The sequence below is a fragment of the Chlorocebus sabaeus genome, chromosome 5 (assembly GCF_047675955.1).
Source record: "Chlorocebus sabaeus isolate Y175 chromosome 5, mChlSab1.0.hap1, whole genome shotgun sequence".
NCBI classification, from domain to species: Eukaryota; Metazoa; Chordata; class Mammalia; order Primates; family Cercopithecidae; genus Chlorocebus; species Chlorocebus sabaeus.
In genome coordinates this window covers 10,094,429-10,116,747 of record NC_132908.1, presented here as the reverse complement: position 1 = coordinate 10,116,747, position 22,319 = coordinate 10,094,429, and the positions used below count along the sequence as shown (strand labels likewise).

General features: G+C 39.6%; 1 protein-coding gene across 5 annotated transcripts in view; it reads right to left on the bottom strand.

The window, feature by feature from the left end:
* ATF7IP2 (activating transcription factor 7 interacting protein 2) overlaps positions 1-22,319 on the bottom strand; it is a 92,846-nt gene that overhangs the window by 14,206 nt on the left and 56,321 nt on the right. For all 5 annotated transcript variants that reach the window (XM_073015167.1, XM_007985447.3, XM_073015168.1 and 2 more), the window contains one exon: positions 9,842-9,999. In XM_073015167.1, coding sequence (XP_072871268.1) covers positions 9,842-9,999 — 158 coding nt within the window. The remainder of the gene's footprint in view (positions 1-9,841; positions 10,000-22,319) is intronic.

Sequence of the window (22,319 nt, the reverse complement as noted above, 5' to 3'; positions counted from 1 at the left end):
CTTAGAGCCTCAACAATTTTTCAGAAACTATCAAGCATGCCAAAACAAACAAACAAACAAACAAAAGGAAACTGACAGAAAAACAACAGAAACAGATGCACAGGTGATCCAAATACTGGAGTTAAAACAAGAGCATTAAAACAACTATGATTAATAATTTTAAAAATATGGAAGATGGAGAAAACAGTTAAAACAGATGGAGCATTCATCAGAAAAGCATACAGTCTATGAAAAAAAGACTACACTGAAATTAAGTACAGTCGGTTCATATAAAGACACCATCAGGGAAACAACATGACTTTGGGTCAGGAAAGGTATTTATAATAAATGTATCTGTCAAAAAAACCTTGAAAAGACAAAGCAAAAATCTTCATAAAAGAAGATATCCAAATGGCTAACATGTAAATTTGCTTAATTTTCATTATTAGAAGGAAATACAAATTAAAACCACAATGTGATGCTATACACCAGTATGGCTAAAAAGAAAGAGATACCACCAAGAGTTGGCAAGGATATGCAGCAACAAAAATCTCATGTACTTATAGTGGGAGTATAACTTGGTACAACTTCTTTGGTAAACTGGTTGGTGGTATCAGACCTCAAGATACACATACCTTATGACCTAGCAATTCCACTTCTAGGCATATGTCCAACAGAAGTGTATATACGTACACTCACCAAAAGACATGTAAAAGAATGTTCAAAGCAGCACCATTTATACTTTCCCCAATCTGCAAACAATCCAAATGGCCATGAACTAAACAGATTAACTATGGCACATTCATATGATAGATATTACACAATTGTGGCATATTCATATGATCGATATTATACAGCAATGAATAAACTGCTGAACAGCAACAGCACGGATGGATCTCACAACACATAATGTGGGATGAAAGAAGACATAAAAGAGCTCACTGAGTATGATTCCATTTCTATAAAGGCAAAAACAAAGCAAAAACAATTTATGGTGTTAGAAGACTGATGACTAGGAGAACAGGCATGAGGCAGGCTGGGATGCCATTGGTGTTTCTCAATCTGGGTCATTTGTCACTTTGTGAAAATTCATCAGGCTAATATACTGTTCATGCAGCTTTTAGTAGATATTACATGTCAACTAACTTTATTTTTAAAATTATGTCTGTATATAAAGCTGTTTATGCTTATCCTGAGAAATCCATTTGTAAAACGGCAAACTTACAGTCTAACTGGAATTCCACTAGATTTTGATGTAATGATATGAAACTATTCAACTAACTGCTACCAGTGAAAGCCCTTTTTTGTTTTTGGGCTGCAGTCTCGTTCTGTCGCCCAGGCTGCAGTGCAGTGGCGCGATCTCAGGTGACTCCAACCTCCACCTCCTGGGTTCAAGCAATTCTCCTGCCTCAGCCTCCCGAGTAGCTGGGACTACAGGCACACCCCACCACACCCAGCTAATTTTTTGTGTTTTTAGTAGAGATGGGGTTTCACCGTGTTGCCCAGGCTGGTGTCAAACTCCTGAGCTCAGGAGCCTCGGCCTCCCAAAGTGTTGGGATTACAGGCGTGAGCCACTGTGCCTGGCCCAGCTCTTTTTTAATGAACCACATCTGGGAGGAAAACTGAGGAAACTGGTAATTTTTATGGAAGCCTGAGTGTGACTAACATATGTTATCTACTTGTAGTTTACCTTGGAGAAACATTTCTATGTCTAAAATTAGTAATTCATTTCTCCAGGCATTGTTATTATGTAGTAGGTAAGAGCATAGGTTCTGAAGACAGAATGTTTAGATCCAAATTCAGGCTCTGCCATTTACTACTAGAGTGTTTTGGGGCAGGAAACTCTGCTTTGATTTCCTCATCTGTAAAAGAGGGATACATTTATTATTAGGATTAAATAAATTTTAATAAAGAATGAGTAGGATGGACAGGCGTGGTGGCTCACGCCTATAATTCCAGCACTTTGGGAGGCTGAGGCAGGCGGATCACCTGAGGTGACGAGTTCAAGAGCAGCCTGGCCAACATGGTGAAACCCCATCTCTACTAAAAACACAAAATTAGCCGGGCGTGGCAACACATGCCTGTAATCTCAGCTACTCAGGAGGCTGAGACCGAAGAATCGTCTAAACCCGGGAGGTGAAGGTTGCAGTGAGCTGAGATCGTGCCATTGCACTCCAGCCTGGGCAAAAAGAGCGAAACTCCGTCTCCCAAACAACAACATCAACAACAATAGCAACAAAAGAACGAGTATGGAGGAACACATGCAAAATAGCAGTAACTTTCTTAAGATACTATAGCTCGTAACTCCTTCCTGTCCCCCTTTCTATCTCTGTAAACATTTCTTTATCACATGAAATTCAATGTGAGATTTTTTTAGGCCATATTAATGTTTTATTCAATCAGTATTGGTGAAATGGTCTGCTCTTCGGTGCCTTAGACACTGCTGCTTACTCTTTGGAAGTAATTGCATATAAAGGCATTTTCTTCCAACTTAAGCAAGTTTCATTTTTGTCATGTGTTTTGGGCCATAAACTTTCTCTTCTATGAGCTTCTGCAGCTCAGTTGTTATTGCCTTTCCCATTTCCTCTTGATTCTAAAAACAAAAATGCTTAAACTTCTAAATCCAGCCATACTATAGACACAGACAACAGTGGCACTAATTCCTTCAATACCTGGGGCATGAGAAAAAACAATGATAAAATCTGGTTTTCTCTAGAGCCAGGATAATAACAGGGGGAACAATATATGTCTTTTTTCCTTTGTAAGGGTTCCTTTATTTCTTAAATGTTTTTAAAAATTTAAAAATAGATAATGTATACAAAAGTACATGAATGACATGTAGAACAGCTATGATGGAGCCCAACACTTAAGCAATCTGAAAAATTGGGGGAAAAAAATATCTATTTTAAGACATTAGAAAGTTGTCGAGGCAGCCATAACCTGAGAGACCAGTAACTGGAGAGATCAAGATCCAAGAGACGTGAGCTAGACACTTGGCCAGTGTTCTTCTCTCAAGGAATTTGTCAACTCAGGCACACAGGATGCTATGAAACCAAGCAAAAAGTGACTGAAATCACAGAGGGCTGGTATTAAGGAGCCAAGAACTGGAATGTAAGACCAGCAATAGGAGGGGAGCCACAGACCATATCCCAGGCAAGAGGGCTGTAACACAAGAATGGGGGAAAATAAGAAATCACCAAGTCTTATAAAATCTGCAGATCAGCCTCAGTTCTGCTCAATTTCTGAATAGATTGAAATGTTGTACTGTATCTCTATTGCCACATAATAATTTACTCCAAAACATAATGGCCTAAAAATCCAAACATTCAGCGGCCGGGCGCGGTGGCTCAAGCCTGTAATCCCAGCACTTTGGGAGGCCGAGACGGGCGGATCACGAGGTCAGGAGATCGAGACCATCCTGGCTAACACGGTGAAACCCCGTCTCTACTAAAAAATACAAAAAACTAGCCGGGCGTGGTGGCGGCGCCTGTAGTCCCAGCTACTCGGGAGGCTGAGGCAGGAGAATGGCGTAAACCCGGGAGGCGGAGCTTGCAGTGAGCTGAGATCCGGCCACTGCACTCCAGCCTGGGCGACAGAGCCAGACTCCGTCTCAAAAAAAAAAAAAAAAAAAAAAAAAAAAATCCAAACATTCATTATCTCAATTCCTGTGGGTAAATAAGTAGGAAGTCGTGGAGTCAGGGGTTCTGGCTCACGTTTTCACATGAGGTTGCAGTCAGGATGCTGGCAGGTGCTATAGTCACTTGCTCCAGAGCAAGTGATCTAAGAGAGAACAAGGAAGCTAATGTATTTTATGATCTACTAAAATAACGTCACTTGTGCCATATTCTATGCATTAGAAGTGAGTCACTAAGTATAGTCCAAGATGGAATTAGGCTCCACATTTTAAAGGAGGGGTACTGAAAATTTGTGGACATATCTAAAATCCATCACAGGTGCTGTGTCTCTCTGCTGCTTTCCAGAGTACAGGGTGAGTCTAGTCTAGTGGAAGACATCATTCTCAGAGCCTTTACAATTTCCAATATATAATATCCAGTAATCAAACACAAAATTAGCAACTGTCCTAACAGACAGGACAAAGATGTAAAACAGCAAACACAAATAGAGTTCAAAGTGACCCAGATAGGAGAGTTGTCAGAAATAGATCTGAAAATCTTAGTGACTAAAATGTTTGACACATGGATGGCAAGGTAAAGAATTTCACCAGAGAATATGAATCTGTGAAAAATAACCAAGAACTGAAAAATATACAAATTGAAATTAAGAATTCAATACATGAGTTTAGTACCTACTTGGATCAAGTAAAAGAAAGGATTAAGATTAATAAGCTGGAACACAATACAGGTTAGTTGAAGATACCCATACAAAAGTATCTAGAGCAAAACAGATGCAGTATATAGAAAAGCACATAATTAGAAACCAGTAAGATAGAAGACATGGAATGCTCCAGAAGCAATATCTGAAGCAATATCAATAATTTTCCCAAGACAATGAAAGGTATCAAGCCACAGATTCAAGAAGGGCCAAGTATACTCCCTACCACCTAACATCTTATATTAATAGTATATTGATGAAAACCAAAGTAGAATATCTTAAAAGCAGCTGGAGACGTATCTTCGAAAAAGCAAAACCAAAACAAATGTTAAAACATTTCAACAGAAGTAGAAGTCAGAAAGCAATATGATGAAAATAACAGTGCTCAAAGAAAATAGCTGCCAACCCATAATTCTATACCCAAGTTAACATACCCTTCAAAAATAAAGACAACATGAAGTCATTTCCGGATAAAAACTGACGGCATTTTTTTCTAAGCAGAACTAAAAGCAAAAGAAATAATAAATAGAGATCTTCATGTGGAAAAAAAAAAAAAAAAAAGAGCCCAGATGGAAAGATGAAACTACAGGAAGAAATGGGCAAGAGAAAACAAAAATATGTGGGTAACTCTAAACAATGATGGTACATAGTAGTCATCCTCTGGGACTTAATGTAAAATTGAAGTGCACAAAAACACATAAGATGGGGAAAACAGTAAACAAAGCTGAAGTATTCTAAGATCAAGCATAGTCTATAAAAGAGCAGAAGTAGTACTCCAATGAGTAAAGAATACATATCATTAGGATAACTTCTAAAGGAATAATGAAAACGGTAAAATTAACAAGGTAATGGGGAATGGAAAAAAAGATTAATTCAAAAGATGGCTAAAACAGAGAGACAGATACATAGGAAAAGGACCATAAAACTGGGCAAATAGAAAACAGATAGTAAGATTGTAATTATAAATCCACACACATCAGTCAGATTACACTAAGCATACATCACTTTGCTGATTAAATACAATGCTAGTGTCCATGCAGCCATATTCAGGTAAGTAAATTTTAAATTATCGGCACTTCAGAAATCCATATGCCTCTATCCTGTATCATAAACTTCCTCACCATAAATGGCATATGTGGTACTAATCTCCTTGTTTTACTCTCTAGATTTACTATGCAGCTTAGAATCCCTGAATCATACAGTTTGTTTTATGGCTATTTTTGAACTTCATTTAAATGGAATCATACAGGTCTTTTGTGTCTGCTTTCCAATCATACTTTGTGGGAATAATCCATACTGTTGCATGTGACTGCAGTTCCTTCATTCTCATTCATGTGCAACATTCCACTGTATAGATTTACTGTAATTTCCTTTTCAACTGTAGATGGACACTTTGCTTTCAGTTTTTGGCCATTATAAAAAATGCTGCTAATAAACATTCCTATACATATATTCTATGGCATATCAGCATGCAATAGGCATACCTCTAACTAGGGAATATCAAGAGATGGGACTGCCAGGTCAAAGGCTATTCATATCTTTCATATTTCCAGATAATGCCAATTTTCTTTTGGACTACTATACCAATTTACTCACCCAACAACAAAATATTAAATACAACTTCCTTTATTTCAAAACCTCATCAATACCCAGTAGTCAGATTTTTAAATGTATTTTTTCCTTACCTGATATGAAATGTTATCTCATTGTGGTTTTAATTTGCATTTCCCTGATTACTAATGAAGATGAACACCTTTTCATATGTTTATTGGCCATTTCGAACTCCTCTTTTGTGAAGTGGATGCACAAGTCTTTTGCCCATTTTTCTTTTGTATTATTTGGCTTTTACTCATTGACTTGGTGAAGTTCTTTATATATATTCTGCGTACTAGTCCTCTACAGGTTATATGTGCTGCGAGTATCTTCTCCAACTCGGATGGCCTGTCTTCTCACTATCTTTATAGTGCCTTTTGAGAAAAGAAGTTTCTAATTTTAATGTAGTAAAATTAATCCATTTTTCCTTTATGGCAAGGGCATTTATGTCTTAAGAAATCTTTCCCTACCCAAGTTCATGAAGACATTATATATTCTAAAAGTTCTATAATTATAATATTCTAATATTCTATTCTAATATAATTCTAATATTCTAAAGCTTTATAATACATATTCTAAAAGCTTTATAATTTCCTTTAGATATTTTTAGTTCCTTAATCCACATGAGTTTGTTTTTATAGCTTTACATAGGGGTCCAATTTCTTATTTCCCCCAACATAAACAGCCAAACGAGATGATACCATTTACTAAAAGTCAATCATTTCCCAAATGATTGACTGCCACACAGTCTCCACCACATATCACACGTACATACATACATGGGTTTCTGGACTCTCTACTGTTACACTGATCTACTTGTCCAGCACATGCCCATCTCATACTCTGCTATTACTGTAGCTTTGTAATATCCTAACATCTGATGGCAAATTCCTTCCATTTTGTTTCTCTAATTAAAGAGTATCTCGAGCTCTGAACCCATTGCATTTTAGAATCACGTTAAGTTCTATAAAAGTACACACTGAGATACTGACTGAAATTGTACTCTATAAACATAATACTCCTTTGTCCACATCATATAGTGTATCTTTTTAATTGATTTTTCTTTAATATCTAACATTTTATGTTTTCTTCAGCTATTGTTTGTCTTCTTAAATGTATTCCCAGGTACCTGATATGTTTTGGGGCTTCTATAATGGTATTACAGCTTTTCCAAAATTTTATTTCCTAATTGTTTCTATCTTGTATTCCCAACAGGAATACAAAAGATTTCTTATTCGAATTCAGCAATCTTCTTCTACTCTTATTAATTTTAATAATCTGTAGGCTTCACTGGATTTCATACATACACACCCCAATCACCCAAAAATAGTAATAATATTGTTCCTTCTATACTATACTTTCTATTTTTCTTTTTCCCCTGATTTTTTGGCATTCTTGCATTAGCTAAGACATTCAGTATGTTATATAAAATGGTGACAGCAGGCGTCTTTCTTTTGTATCTCCAAGGAACACTTCCAATGTTTCACCATCAGATTTGTGTTAGGGTTTTTGTAGATAATTTTTGTCAGATTAAAGAAGTTACCTCTTATTCTGAATTTGCCAAGAATTTATTTCAATCATAAATGGGTATTTTATCAAGTTCTCTATCTATAGTGAGTTGTGAGTTGATAATGGTTTTTCTCCAGGCAAATCACATTATTTATTTTATTTTTTGAGACACAGTCTTACTCTGTTGCCCAGGCTGGAGTGCAGTGGTGTGATCTCAGCTCACTGCAACCTCTGCCTCCCGGGTTCAAGCGATTCTCCTGCATCAGCCTGCCGAGTAGCTGGGACTGCAGGTTCGTGCTACCATGCCCGGCTTTTTTCTTTGAGATAGAGTTTTGCTCTTGTTGCTCAGGCTGGAGTGCAATGGTGTGATCTTAGTTTACTGCAACCTCTGCCTCCTGGGTTCAAGCAATTCTCCTGCGTCAGCCTCCCGAGTAGCTGGGATTACAGGCATGCACCACCATGCCCAGCTAATTTTGTATTTTTTTTTTCTTTTTGAGATGGAGTCTAGCTCTGTTGCCCAGGCTGGAGCGCAGTGGCACGATCCCGGCTCACTGCAAGCTCCGCCTCCCAGGTTCATGCCATTCTCCTGCCTCAGCCTCCCAAGTAGCTGGGACTATAGGTGCCCACCACCATGCCTGGCTAATTTTTTGTATTTTTAGTAGAGACGGGGTTTCACCGTGTTAGCCAGGATGGTCTCGATCTCCTGACCTCGTGATCCACCCACCTTGGCCTCCTGAAGTGCTGGGATTACAGGCGTGAGCCACCGCACCCGGCCTAATTTTGTATTTTTAGTAGAGACAGGGTTTCTCCATGTTGGTCAGGCTAGTCTTGAACTCCCGACCTCAGGTGGTCTGCCCGCCTCGGCCTCCCAAAGAGCTGGGATTACAGGCATGAGCCACCGTGCCTGGCCAATTTTTTAATTTTTAATTTTTTTTTTAGTAGATGCAGTTTCACCATGTTGGTCAGGCTGGTCTCAAACTCCTGACCTCAAGTGATCCACCTGCCTCAGCCTCCCAAAGTGCTGGGATTACAGGCATGAGCCACCACGCCCAGCCACATGAACTGATGTTTAATTGTTAAACCAAGGTTCCCATACTCTTGAGTCAAACTCAACTTTTGTAGACTATTCAACTTGGTTTACTAGTTATCTTGTTTAGGACACCTGCATCTATTTTGTGGTTTAAAGCAGGCTGTAATTTTCCATTTCTGTAAAATTTTAAAATTGATTTTATAATTGTATTAGGGTTATGCTAGTCTCATAAAATGAGCTGAAGTACGTTCCCTTTTTTCCTATTCTTTGGAAGAATTTGCTTAAAGTTGGTGTTATTTCTTGCTTAAATATTTTATAAAACTCACCATTAAAGCCATCAGAATCAAGTTACACATTTGTTACACCTATCCGCACATTCACCATGGGCTGAGAGTGCTGCCTCAGTTTTATAAATCCCAGGGTTCTTCCTTCAGAATAGAACATGAGATAGATTTGTTCATATAACAGACACAAACCACTGCTAAATTGGATATATTTTTCTATAAAGTGCTATTTTAATGGTGTATTTTTCACTTCCATCACTACCACTTTTTATTTTTTGTTACTTGAGTTTCAGCACATGCATCAATAAGGGGTCACACTACAAAGTGTCACTGAAATGTGGCTCTTGCCTTCATCAACTAAATGCCTCCTTCACAGAGGCTTCCTGGCTTAAAACAAAATGTGGGCCCAATATTACAGAATATTAGGGCATCTCCTGAAGGGTCACAACTGCATGTTAAATCCCCCAACACAAACATAAATGGTTTAGATCTGTAATGCTTCTCCTTTGTTTTAGAGCCTCCTTGTGTACGCATAGTTATTTGTGGGAAAGGGTGTTCTTCAAACAATGGCCATCATTCCATCTACTTATCTTTGATTTTATGTTTTCCTCTTTTTAAAAACTCAAGTATAGGCCCAGGTGCAGTGACTCACGCCTGTAATCCCAGCACTCTGGGAGGCAGAGGCAGAGGCAGGCAGATTGCCTGAGCCCAGGAGTTCCAGACCAGCCTGGGCAACATGGTGAAGCCCTGCCCCTACAAAAAATACAAAAAATTAGCCCAGTATGGTGATTGCACACCTGTAGTCCCAGTTACCTGGGAGGCTGAGGTGGAAGATCACTTGAGCCCAGGAGGTCAAGGCTGCAGTGAGCCTTGATTGTACCACTATACTCCAACCTGGGCAACAAAGTGAGACCCTATCTCAAAAACACCCACAAAACCCTAAAACCAAAAAAAACCCCACAACTGAAGTATAATATGTAAAAGTAAAACTATAGGACATTTTAAGAGTCAGTGTTAAGAATAATCAATATTATAAAGATCCAAAACTGTGATGAAGAAAAAATTCATTATTATAGATTTAGATAAATTTATGCATGTTTGCAGAAACACCTACCTTTCAGAAACAGACTTATTTTGATCTGGTGACAAATTAATTTTTTTACTTCCTTTTTCTGAAGGGTTAGAAGGCTCATAATTCACAGAAGACCTTTCAACTGGACTATTAACTGACTCCAGATTCTTATCCAAAATCATAGCCTCTGAATTTGCAACCTATTAAATACGTGAGAAAAAAGCAGTTGAGGGGAATTTTACCAATCGTATCCTTCCAAACAAAATAAGGATTTTCAAAGTATTCTTGCATACATATGGCAAAACATAAGTTAAATCACATGTATTTCGATGGCTGATAACCATTATTTGTGATTTGCCTGCCAAAATGAAGTTTTAAAAACTCCGAAGAAATAAAAATGATGGTATACATCAACTTCCTAGCTTGGATGGAAAGAAGGAAAAACAAATGTTCAGGTACTTAGACAACACTATATTCCTATTAGACTAAGTTTTAGGAACTAATAACTTAAGAAAATTTTACTTTTGTTATACTTCTAATAAGACTAAAAATAACTCAGATTGCTAACTTGCTCTTCCAATTGCTGAGTTTATTTAAAACTTGAAGCTGAAACATTCAGTGTTCTCAGCTTTGGTTGAGAAGTTGCAGCATTTTATATATATGTAAATATATATGTACATTAATTCAAAAGGATCAAGGGACAGCATGAACAAAAATGTACTGGGTGCCATGGAAGCCGGGCACCTGTCTGTTGCCCCAAACCTGTAGCAGTGGTGGCTAACCTCCCAATTCTATACTTGCAGGATCAGGGGGCCCAGTTCACCACAGCAGCACTATCAGTTGGGTGCTCATCTGACATCTGGGGCAATGGCAGGCCCAATCCATTGCAGTGGTAGTGACCATAGGCCAACTTTTCCTGAATTTCCCACCCAACAGCACTGGGGATTGAGGTGGCACCTGCAGGGGCTAAATGGGACACCCCGTGGAGCCAGAAGAATGAAGCTAAGCAGTATGGCACTGTAAGAACTCTGAAAAGTAAACTGTCATTGAAACCGCAGCTTAAAAGAAGAGGCCAGGATCTACACGCTAAACCTAAACAGGGGAACTTCCTGCTGAAACAGAGTCCTATGCTTAGTGTTTTCAAAGAGCCCTCTATGTGACTGGATACTGAGACATTTGATCCTTCCAAGGCACTAGCAAAAGGGTGTCCAGCCAAAATCTTGACTTTCTCTGCATACTCTTCTGACAGTGAGCCTCCTAGAGTCTTCTGCAATCTGGACAGGTTGAGAATTGTCTAAATCATTAAGTCCTGATTCCTTTCTGCTAAACAGTTTCTTCTTCAGTTTTTCTTTTTCTCACATTGTAAAAAGAAGCAAGAGGAAATCAGGCCAAACCTTCAACACTTTGCTCAGAAACCTCACACGCCCCATAATCCCAGCTACTCAGGAGGCTAAGGCATGAGAATTGATTGAATCCAGGAGGCAGATGTTGCAGTGAGCCGAGATTGTGCCACTGCACTCCAGTCTGAGCAACAGAGCCAGACTTTGACTCCAAAAAATAAAAATAAAAGAAGAAATAAAAAAATCTCATAAGTCAAACAAAATCCAAATTCATTGTTTACAAGTTCTGCTTTCCACATAACTGTAGGATACGATGCAACTAAACTTCCTGCCACTATATAACACAAATCCCCTTTCCTCCTGTTTCCAATATCATGTTCCTCACTTCCTTTCAAGTCCTCACCAACAATGCTTTTAATGTCTATATTTCTACCAAAAGTTTGTCTATGATCTAGGTATTAAGTCTATGGTAGGTTTTCTCCACTGTGCTCCTCATTTCCTTTTAACCCCCACGGGCAGTCTTTAACTTCCAAATTTCTACTAAGATTCCGTTCAAGGCAATCTAGCCTTTTTATAAAGCATGCTCCTCAAAACTCTTCTAGTCTCTAAGCATTACCCTACTCCAAAGCCACTTTCACATTTTTAGGTATTGGTTACAGCAGCACCCCATACTTTCTAATACCAAATTCTCTGTAAGTTTCCTGAAGTTACTTTAACAAATTACCACAAACTGCATGGCTTATTTTATCACAGTTTTAGAAGCCAAAAGTTTGAAATCAGTTTTATTAAGCTAAAATCAAGGTACTGGCCTTCCTTCTGGAGGCTGCCTGTTTCTGGACTTGAGGCCCTCCTCCATCTTCAGTGTACTTCATTCTCCATCCTTTGCTTCCACTGTCTCATCTCTTTTTTCTGCTTTTGACCTTGCCACATGTTTTGTAAGAACCCTTTTGATTAAAATGAGCCCACACAGATAATCCAGGATTAACTACCCATCATCTCAAGGTACTTAATAATACCTACAAAGACTCTTTTCACCATGTAAGGTAACATATTCACAAGTTCTGAGAATTAGGTCATGGACATCTTGCAGGGACCATTTTTTCCATCTATCACAGCTGTAGAAGGTCGAAAAAACACTATCAACTATCTTGGCACAATTAACTCAAACATGACATTTATAGAACATTACAGCCAACATTCTGTACATGGAACATTCATCAAGTGAAATAATATACTGGCCTATAAAATAAGTTCAACTTTCAAAATTTAAGGTTTACATAGTATGTTCTCTGACTAAATGAAATCAGGTATTAGAAAAATAAAATACCTAGAAGTCACAAATATTTTGAAACTAAACACACACTTCCAAATAATTCACAGGTCAAAGAATACAAGGAACATTATAAATCATTTTAAACTGATGGAAAACAAAGATATGATGTTTGAAAGATTATAATCTTTGCATTAAGAAGTACATAATCTAACCACTAAGAAGATGCTTAGAAAAAGTGATGCTTAGAAGGAAATTTAGCTTTAAATGCTTAATGTTAGAAAAGGTCTCTTAAGAACCTGGAAAAAGAACAAATTATAACTAAAGTCAGTAAAAGAAAGACAGTAAAAAAAAAAAAAAACAGGAATTAAAATAAAGAAAACAAATGATAGAATTAATTAAATTTGGTTGATCAAGAAGGAAAAATAATAAATATAAAAATACAGATTAACCCACATCAGAACAAAAGTACAGTGTATCACTGTAGAACCCCAAACATTTAAAGGACAAGTGAATTTTTTTTTTTTTTTGACATGGAGTCTCACACTGTCACTGGGCTGGAGTGCAATGGCATGATCTCAGCTCACTGCAACCTCCGCCTCCTGGGTTCAAGCGATTCTCCTGCCTCAGCCTTCCAAGTAGCTGGGATTACAGGCGCCTGCCACCATGCCTGGCTAATTTTTTTTATTTTTAGTCAAGACAGGGTTTCACTATGTTGGCAAGGCTGGTCTTGAACTTCTGACTTCATGATCCGCCTGCCTCAGCCTCCCAAAGTGCTTGGATTACAGGTGTGAGCTACCGCGCCCAGCCTAGGACAAGTGAATTTTACTGATAACTTTGTGACAGTGAATTCAAAAATTTAGATAACATGGACAAATTCCTTACAAAGATAACTTACAAAACTGATAAAAGACGGGAAAAAAAAAGTCTGAATGGCCCTATACCTATGAAAGAATTGTATTTTCAAGTAAAAACCTTCTTAAGAAGAAAGCTGTGGGCCAGGCACAGTGGCTCACGTCTGTAATCCCAGGACTTTGGGAGGCCGAGGTGGGTGGAACACCTGAGGTCTGGAGTTCGAGACCAGTCTGACCAACACAGAGAAACCCTGTCTCTACTAAAAATACAAAATTAGCCAGGTGTGGTGGCGCATACCTGTAATCCCAACTACTCGGGAGGCTGAGGTAGGAGAATTGCTTGAACCCTGGAGATGGAGGTTGCGGTGAGCTGAGATTGTGCCACTGCACTCCAGCCTGGGCAACAAGAGTGAAACTCTGTCTCAAAAAAATAAATAAAAAAAGAAAGCTCCTTGCTCAGTTTTCAGAATCTAAATGCTGAGTATACAAGTATTCACTATAAAATTATTTTAGATTGCTGGCAAGATGTCTGAATAGGAACAGCTCTGGTCTGCAGCTCCCAGTAAGACTGATGCAGAAGGCGGGTGATTTCTGCATTTCCAACTGAGATACCGAGTTCATCTCATTGGGATTGGTTGGACAGTGGGTGTAGCCACGGACGGCGAGCCAAAGCAGGGTGGGGCTCTCACCAGGGAAGCATAAGGGGTCAGGGAATTCTCTTCCCTACCCAAGGGAAGCCATGATGGACTATGGCATAGCAAGTACTTAAAGACCTACAAAGAGACTTAGACTCCCAGACAGTAATAGTGGGAGACTTTAACAATGCACTGTCAACATTAGATCAATGAGACAGAAAATTAACAAGGATATTCAGGAGTAGAACTCAACTCTGGACCAAGTGGACCTAATAGACATCTACAGAACTCTCCACCCCAAATCAAGAGAGTATACATTCTTCTCAGCACCTCACTGTACTTATTCTAAAATTGACCACATAATTGGAATTAAAACACTCCTCAGCAAATGCAAAAGAACAGAAATCCTAACAGTCTCTCAGACCACAGTGCAATCAAATTAGAACTCAGTATTAAGAAACTCACTCAAAATCGCCCAACTACATGGAAAAAATCTGCTCCTGAATGACTACTGGATAAATAAAATTAAGGCAGAAATGAAGATGTTCTTTGAAACCTATGAAAACAAAGACACAACGTACCAGAATCTCTGGGAACATTTAAAGCAGTGTTTAGAGGAAAATTTATAGCACTAAATGCCCACAAGAGAAAGCAGGAAAGATCTAAAATCGACACCCTAACATCAAAATTAAAAGAACTAGAGAAGCATGAGCAAATAAATTCAAAAGCTAGCAGAAGACAAGAAATAACTCTAAGATCAGAGCAGAACTGAAGGAGATAGAGGTATGAAAAACCCTTAAAAACAAAACAAAACAAAAAAATCAATGAATCCAGGAGCTGTTTTTTTTTTAAAAAAAAGATCCAACAAAATGGACTGCTAGTCAGACTAATAAAGAAAAGATAGAAGAATTAAGTAGACACAATAAAAAATCATAAAGGGGATATCACCACTGATCCCACAGAAATACAAACTACCATCAGAGAATACTATGAACACCTCTACACAAATAAACTAGAAAATCTAGAAGAAATGTATAAATTCCTGGACATATACACCCTCCCAAGTCTAAACCAGGAAGAAATCGAATTCCTGAAAACACCAATAACGAGTTCTGAAATTGAGGCAGTAATTAATGCTCTACCAACCAAAAGTCCTGGACCAGATGAATTCACAGTCGAATTCTACCAGAAGTACAAAGAGGAGATGGTACCATTCCTTCTGAAACCATTCGAAAGAATAGAAAAAGAGGGAATTCTCCCTAACTCATTTTATAGTCCAGCGTCATTCTGATACCAAAACCTCGCAAAGACACAACAAAAAAGAAAATTTCAGGCCAATATCCCTGATGAACATGAATGCGAAAATCCTCCATAAAATACTGGTAAACCAAATCCAGCAGCACATCAAATAGCTCATCCACCATGATCCAGTTGGCTTCATACCTGGGATGCAGGGCTGATTCAACATACACAAATCAATAAACTTAATCCATCACATAAACAGAACCCATGACAAAAACCACATGATTATCTCAATAGATGCAGAAAAGGCCTTTGACAAAATTCAACACCACTTCATGCTAAAAACTCTCAATAAACTAGGTATTGATGGAACGTATATCAAAATAATAAGAGCTATTTATGACAAACCCACAGCCAATATCATACTGAATGGGCAAAAACTGGAAGCATTCCCTTTGAAAACTGGCACAAGAGAAGGATGCCCTCTCTCTCACTACTATTCAACATAGTATTGGAAGTTCTGGCCAGAGCAATCAGGCAAGAGAAAGAAATATGGGGTATTCAAATAAGAAGAGAGGAAGTCAAATTATCTTTCTTTGTAGATAACATGACTGTATATTTAGAAAACCCCATCATCTCAGCCCCAAATCTCCTTAAGCTGATAAGCAACTTAAGCAAAGTCTCTGGATACAAAATCAATGTGGGAAAATCACAAGCATTCCTATACACCAATAACAGACAGAACCAAATCATGAGTGAACTCCCATTCACAATTGCTACAAAGAGAATACCTAGGAATCCAACTTACAAGGGATGTGAAGGACCTCTTCAAGGAGAACTACAAACCACTGCTCAAGGAAATAAGAGAGGACACAAATGAATGGAAAAACATTCCATGCTAATGGATAGGAAGAATCAATACTGTGAAAATGGCCATACGACCCAAAGTAATTTATAGATTCAATGCTATCCCCATCAAGCTACTATTGACTTTCTTCACAGAATTGGAAAAAAATACTTAAAATTTCATATGGAACCAAAAAAGAGCCTGCATAGCCAAGACAATCCTAAGCAAATAGAACAAAGCTGGAGGCATCACGCTACCTGACTTCAAACTATACTACAAGGCTACAGTAACCAAAACAGCATGGTACTGGTACCAAAACAGATATATAGACCAATAGAACAGAACAGAGGCCTCAGAAATAACACCACCTATCTACAACCATCTGACCTTTGACAAACCTGACAAAAACAAGCAATGGGGAAAGGATTCCCTATTTAATAAATGGTGTTGGGAAACCTGGCTAGCCATATGCAGAAAACTGAAACTGGACCCTTTCCTTATACCTTATACAAAAATTAACTCAAGATGGATTAAAGACTTAATCGTAAGACCTAAAACCATAAAAGCCCTAGAAGAAAACTTAGTTGTTAGGAACAGTTTCTCTTCAAAGGGTTTGACCCCCCTTGTTCTTTGTTCTATTTTATAAGTAATCTTTCCTGCCTTTAACGTGCCCAGGCATGCCTCCATCCACCAAGATTGTAGCCGACTCACACTGCCTTAAAGTTAATAGGTACAAACAATAAACTTCCTGGTTCTCTGTCCTATTCTAAATGCTAAATCTAGTCAATTAGGATCAGTTTAGATTGTGAGGTCTGACCCCAATTAATGGGGGAGGTGGGGGAGAGGCAGGGAGGACACAGAAACGGTAACAACATTAGGAATAAAAACCCTTGCTTTCCTTTGTTTGGTGTGCTCTTGTGATTGTGACTAACACAGGCAGCACCTTACTCAGAAGTAAATCTACCTTGCTGAGAAGTCTTTTGAGTATTTGTTTTCTTTGTGATTCCCAGCTCATTTCTAACAATTTGGGGGCCCTGCCCAGGATCCCATTCTCCTCCAGGGAAGGGTCTCTGGTCATCTTCTGGGAGGGGATGCATCCCACTGACTCAGAGCAGTGGCCTCAAAGGCTGGAGATTGAGACCCACTCGTTGTGACGAATAAACCTGGAATCTCAGCAGTGCGAGAAGAGAAGGCCTACAAATACCACGGCAACCAGGTAACTCTGTGCACAGACCAAGGTAAGAAAAGCCACTGGGGCAGTGAAGTGCTTCCTTGATGGTCTGGATATCTTGGAGGTTGAAAGTGTATGAATGGTAACAAGCACTACTGCTGTGCGGAGTGAGTGAGTCCAATCTACGGTTCCGTGGTCAACTCATATGGCTTATGGTGGCCCTTCAGAGGTCCCATCAGGGGTTTATACTGATCCACCAATGTTAAGAGGGACTTAAATTTCCTCTGGGGAAGTGGCCAGAGAAGACAAAGCAAAAGGAGAAGAGTGCAAGAAACCTCCAGTGGTGGGGGGCGGTGGAGGCTCTAGGAAAGGAAAGGCAAGAAATCTCCAGTAGGGGGCACTGAGCCTCACACAAACCTCCAATAGTCGGGAAGGCAAGAAATTTCCAACAGGGGAAATTAAGCCTCACCACAAAACCCCCAAGATGGGAAATACCCCAAATAAGGTAGGGCATAAAAAGGATAATGCTAGCAGCAATAATATTCCCCGATTGCCCCCTAGGGCTTATGTTAAAATATTTGGAAAGATAATGAAAGGACTAAACACAAGAAAAAGCAACAGATGACAAAATATTTTTGTTACATCTACACTCAGGAACCAATCCTCGAACCCTCCATTTTCTGGCCAAAGTTTGGGTCATATGAGGATTGGCTCTGTCAGCTTTTAATAGGACATAATAATTGTAAGAGCCCTACCTCCCAAGAGGAAATAGGTTATGCCATATGTTGGTGGCAAGGACCTGTATACTCCTTTACCCCTGAAAGCCTGGAGGGAACAAGTCAAAAACTAACCTTTGGTGGAAAGCTGGTTGTAATCACACCTTATCAAGTTAGAAACATCTTAAAAGGCAGGAAGGTGGCTTACCGACTTACTTAAAATATGAAGCTATCCTGTTAGAAAGAGATTATTTAACACTATCCACTGATAATTCACTTAACCCAGCAGATTTCTTGACTGGAGATTCAAATCTAAAGAGACATGAACATGAGTGTTTAGATTTAATTAATTACCAAACAAAAATTAGGCCTAATTTAAGAGAGACCCCTTTCAAAACAGGGCAGCACTTATTTTATAGATGGCTCTTCCCAAGTAATTGAAGGAAAAAGATATAATGGGTACTCAGTAGTCAATCGATGGGGAAGCCCTTGAAGAAGTAGAGTCAGGAAGACTGCCCAATAATGGTCTGCCCAAACATGTGAATTGTATGCATTATCTCAAGCCTAAAGCACTTGCAGAATCAAGAAGGGACTACTTATACTGATTCCAACTACGCTTCTGGGGTAGCTCACACTTTTAGAAAAATTTGGACCAAACAAGGCCTTATTAATAGCAAAGGTCAAGACCTAGTTCACAAAGAGTTAATCACCTATGTACTGAATAATCTCCACGGCCGGGCGCGGTGGCTCATGCCTGTAATCCCAGTACTTTGGGAGGCCTAAGTGGGTGGATCACCTGAGGTCAGGAGTTCGAGACCAGCCTGACCAACATAAAGAAACGCTCTCTACTAAAAATACAAAAAAATCAGACAGGCATGGTGGCACATGCCTGTAATCCCAGCTACTCAGGAGGCTGAGGCAGGAGAATTGTTTGAACCTGGGAGGCAGACATTGCTGTGAGCCAAGATCACGCCATTGCACTCCAGCCTGGGCAACAAGAGTGAAACCCTGTCTCAAAATAAATAAATAGATAAATAAATAAATAATCTCCAGTTGACAGAATAAATAGCTATTGTCCATGTCCCAGGACACCAGAAAAGCCTTTCTTTTGAAAGTCGGGGAAATAACCTTGCAGATCAAATAGCCGAACAAGTGGCTGTTTCCTCTGAGAGGCCTATTTTTCACTTAACTCCTTGCCTTCCTCCCCCTACCGCAGTCCCCATTTTCTCTTCTACTGAAAAAGAAAAATTAATAAAAACAGGGGCTAAAGAAAACTCAGAAGGGAAATGGGTATTATCAGACCAAAGAGAAATGTTATCCAAACCCCTCATGAGGGAGGTCTTGTCTCAGCTGCATCAAGGAGCCCATTGGGGACCCCAAGCTATGTGTGATGCAGTTCTCAGAGTTTATGGGTGTATAGGAGTTTATACCCTAGCCAAACAAGTTACAGATAGTTGCTTAATATGTAAGAAAACTAATAAGCAAACTCTAAAAAAATCACCCCTTGGGGGAAGACGTCCAGGACTAAGACCATTCCATAGTATCCATACTGATTATACAGAAATGCCTCAATTGGTGGCCTAAAATACCTATTAGTAATAGTAGATCACTTCACTCGCTGGGTAGAAGCTATTCCCTTTTCAAACACAACTGCTAATTATCTAGTTAAGGCATTAATTGAAAATATTGTACCCAGGTTTGAAATAATAAAAAACATTGATTCAGATAATGGAACTCATTTTACTGCAAATATTGTTAAAGGACTTACTCAAACTCTAGGAATAAATTGGGAATATCATACTCCATGGCATCCACCTTCATCAAGGAAGGCAGAAAAAAATGAACCAAACTTTAAAGAATCATTTAAATTGATTTTGAAAACTTGATTGCCTTGGACCACCTGTCTCCCTCCCCATTGCCTTGCTCGGAATTCGAACTGCCCCTCAAAAAGACATTATATATTTGGTTTATCTTCTATTTTGTCTTCTCTTAGGACCCAAGGTCTCTTAGCACAAACACTGCCTCTTGAGTTCCCAGTGCATCCATATCGATCTGGAGATTATGTCCTCATCAAAAGCTGGAAAGAAGAAAAACTCGAACCAACCTGGGAGGGCCCTTATCTAGTGCTCCTAGCCACTGAGACAGTAGTCTGGACCGTTAAGAAAAGGTAGTAGACCCACCACACTCAGGTGAAAAAGGCATCACCCCCCTTTGGAGTCATGGGTCATCACTCCTGGGCCAACACCTTCCAAACTAATATTCAGAAAAGCTTAACCTGTCTAACTTGCTTCCTCTTTCTTCCGTTAGCTACCCAGGAACATTTTATTATCAATGTAACCCAATCATCATTTCCTCAAACAATTACATTTGATGCTTGTCTTGTTATGCCCTGTGGGGACCTACAAACCCAAAGGTAACTAGCCTCTTTAGGGAAGCACCTTTGCCCCAGTCCTCTAGAACACACAGAACCCACCCCTAACTCTCACCATTGTGACCATCTAGCATGGTACTTGAAATCCTGTAGCTCTTGGGAACATTTTTATTGGACCACTCAGTACCAAGGCTGGACTTTCACGGAAGGTCCCTGTGCCGCCCTAAAGCCTTATCTCCACATCGCTAAATGAACCACCCCCTCTAATTGTCAATCCTACCAATGTAACCCAGTCCTCATCTCCACTACTGCTTCTACTTCCATTGACCCTAAGCCCACCTTAGGTTGTCTCTACGGTTTAGGAGCAAATGTTGCTGGAAGGGACCCTATAGCCTCCTTGAAATACATTTTGTCCACCATTCTCTACCTCCTACCACTTCACCTTCCCTAAATCCACCAAATCAAATAGTGGGTGCCACTCCTCACCCCCTTCCCAATGACAAAACTAAAGTAGCTATTGTAAAAGTAAAACATTTAAAACAGACTTTAGCAATTGAGACTGGATACCAAGAAGCAAATGCCTGCATGGAATGAACTGAATATTCTGTTAACACTCTAAACAAAAGCAGTTGCTACACTTGTGCACATGGTAGGCCAGAGGCCCAGGTTGTCCCCTTTCTACTCGCATGGCCTTCAAATTAACTGGGCATGGACTGTATGGTAGCTCTCTTCTAGCACCCCACAGCCTGGGGTAATAAGTCATGCCAAGCTCTTTCTCTGTTATTCCCCGAAGTCCAGCACCCTGTAGGTCAGTCCTGAGGGCCACCCACCTTCCATCTTCTGATGCCAATTTTACTTTGTGTCTCTCACGACAGGGAGAAAATTGAGCCTTCCTTGGAGACCTAAAAGGATGCAGTGACCTTAAGCCTTTCCAAGAGCTTACCAATCAGTCTGCCCTTACTCATCCTTGAGTGGATGTATGGTGGTACTGTAGTGGACCCTTACCGGACACTGCCAAACAACTGGAGCAGTACTTGCACTCTAATTCAATTGGCCATCCCTTTCACCCTGGCATTCCATCAACCAGAAAAAGGAAAAACAACACCATAAAACAAGAGAGGCCCCTCACGGATCTTTTGATTCTCACGTTTATATAGATACCATTGGAGTCCCACAAGGGGTACCAGATAAATTAAAACATGAAACTAAAGAGCTGCAAGGTTTGAATCCTTGTTCTGGTGGGTAACTGTTAATAAAAACGTGGATTTGATAAATTATATCTACTATAACCAACAACAATTTGTCAATTATACTAAGGACGCCGTTAAAGGAATAGCTAAGCAATTAGGGCCTACTAGCCAAATGGCCTGTGAAAATAGGATGGCACTAGATATGACACTAGCAGAAAAAGATGGAGTCTGTATCATGATAGGAACCCAGTGTTGTACCTTCATCCCTAATAATACAGCCCTGATGGAACAATCACTAAACCTCTACAAGGTCTCACCTCCTTATCTAATGAGTTAAACCAGGAATTCTGGGGTAAATGACCCTTTACAGGATGATTAGAAAGGTGGTTTGGTAAATGGAAAGGACTCACGGCTTCTATTTTTACTTCCCTCGCAATTATAGTTAGGGTACTCATTCCCATTGGCTGCTCTATCATACCTTCTATTCATGGATTAGTTCAATAAAACAATAACTTATAAAAACAGCCCCTACTGGCTGGGCACGGTGGCTCAAGCCTGTAATCCCAGCACTTTGGGAGGCCGAAGCGGGTGTATCACAAGGTCAGGAGTTTGAGAACTGCCTGGCCAAGATGTTGAAACCCTGTCTCTACTAAAAATACAAAAATTAGCAGGGCATGGCGGTGCGTGCCTGTAAGCCCAGCTACTGGGGAGGTTGAGGCAGGAGAATGGCTTGAACCCAAGAGGTGGAGGTTACAGTAAACTGAGATCATGCCACTGCACTACAGCCTGGGAGACAGAGCAAGGCTCCATCTCAAAAAACAAAAACAAAAACAAAACAGACCCTACTAAAACTTCATTTCTTTTCCACCCTATTCTGACAAGCT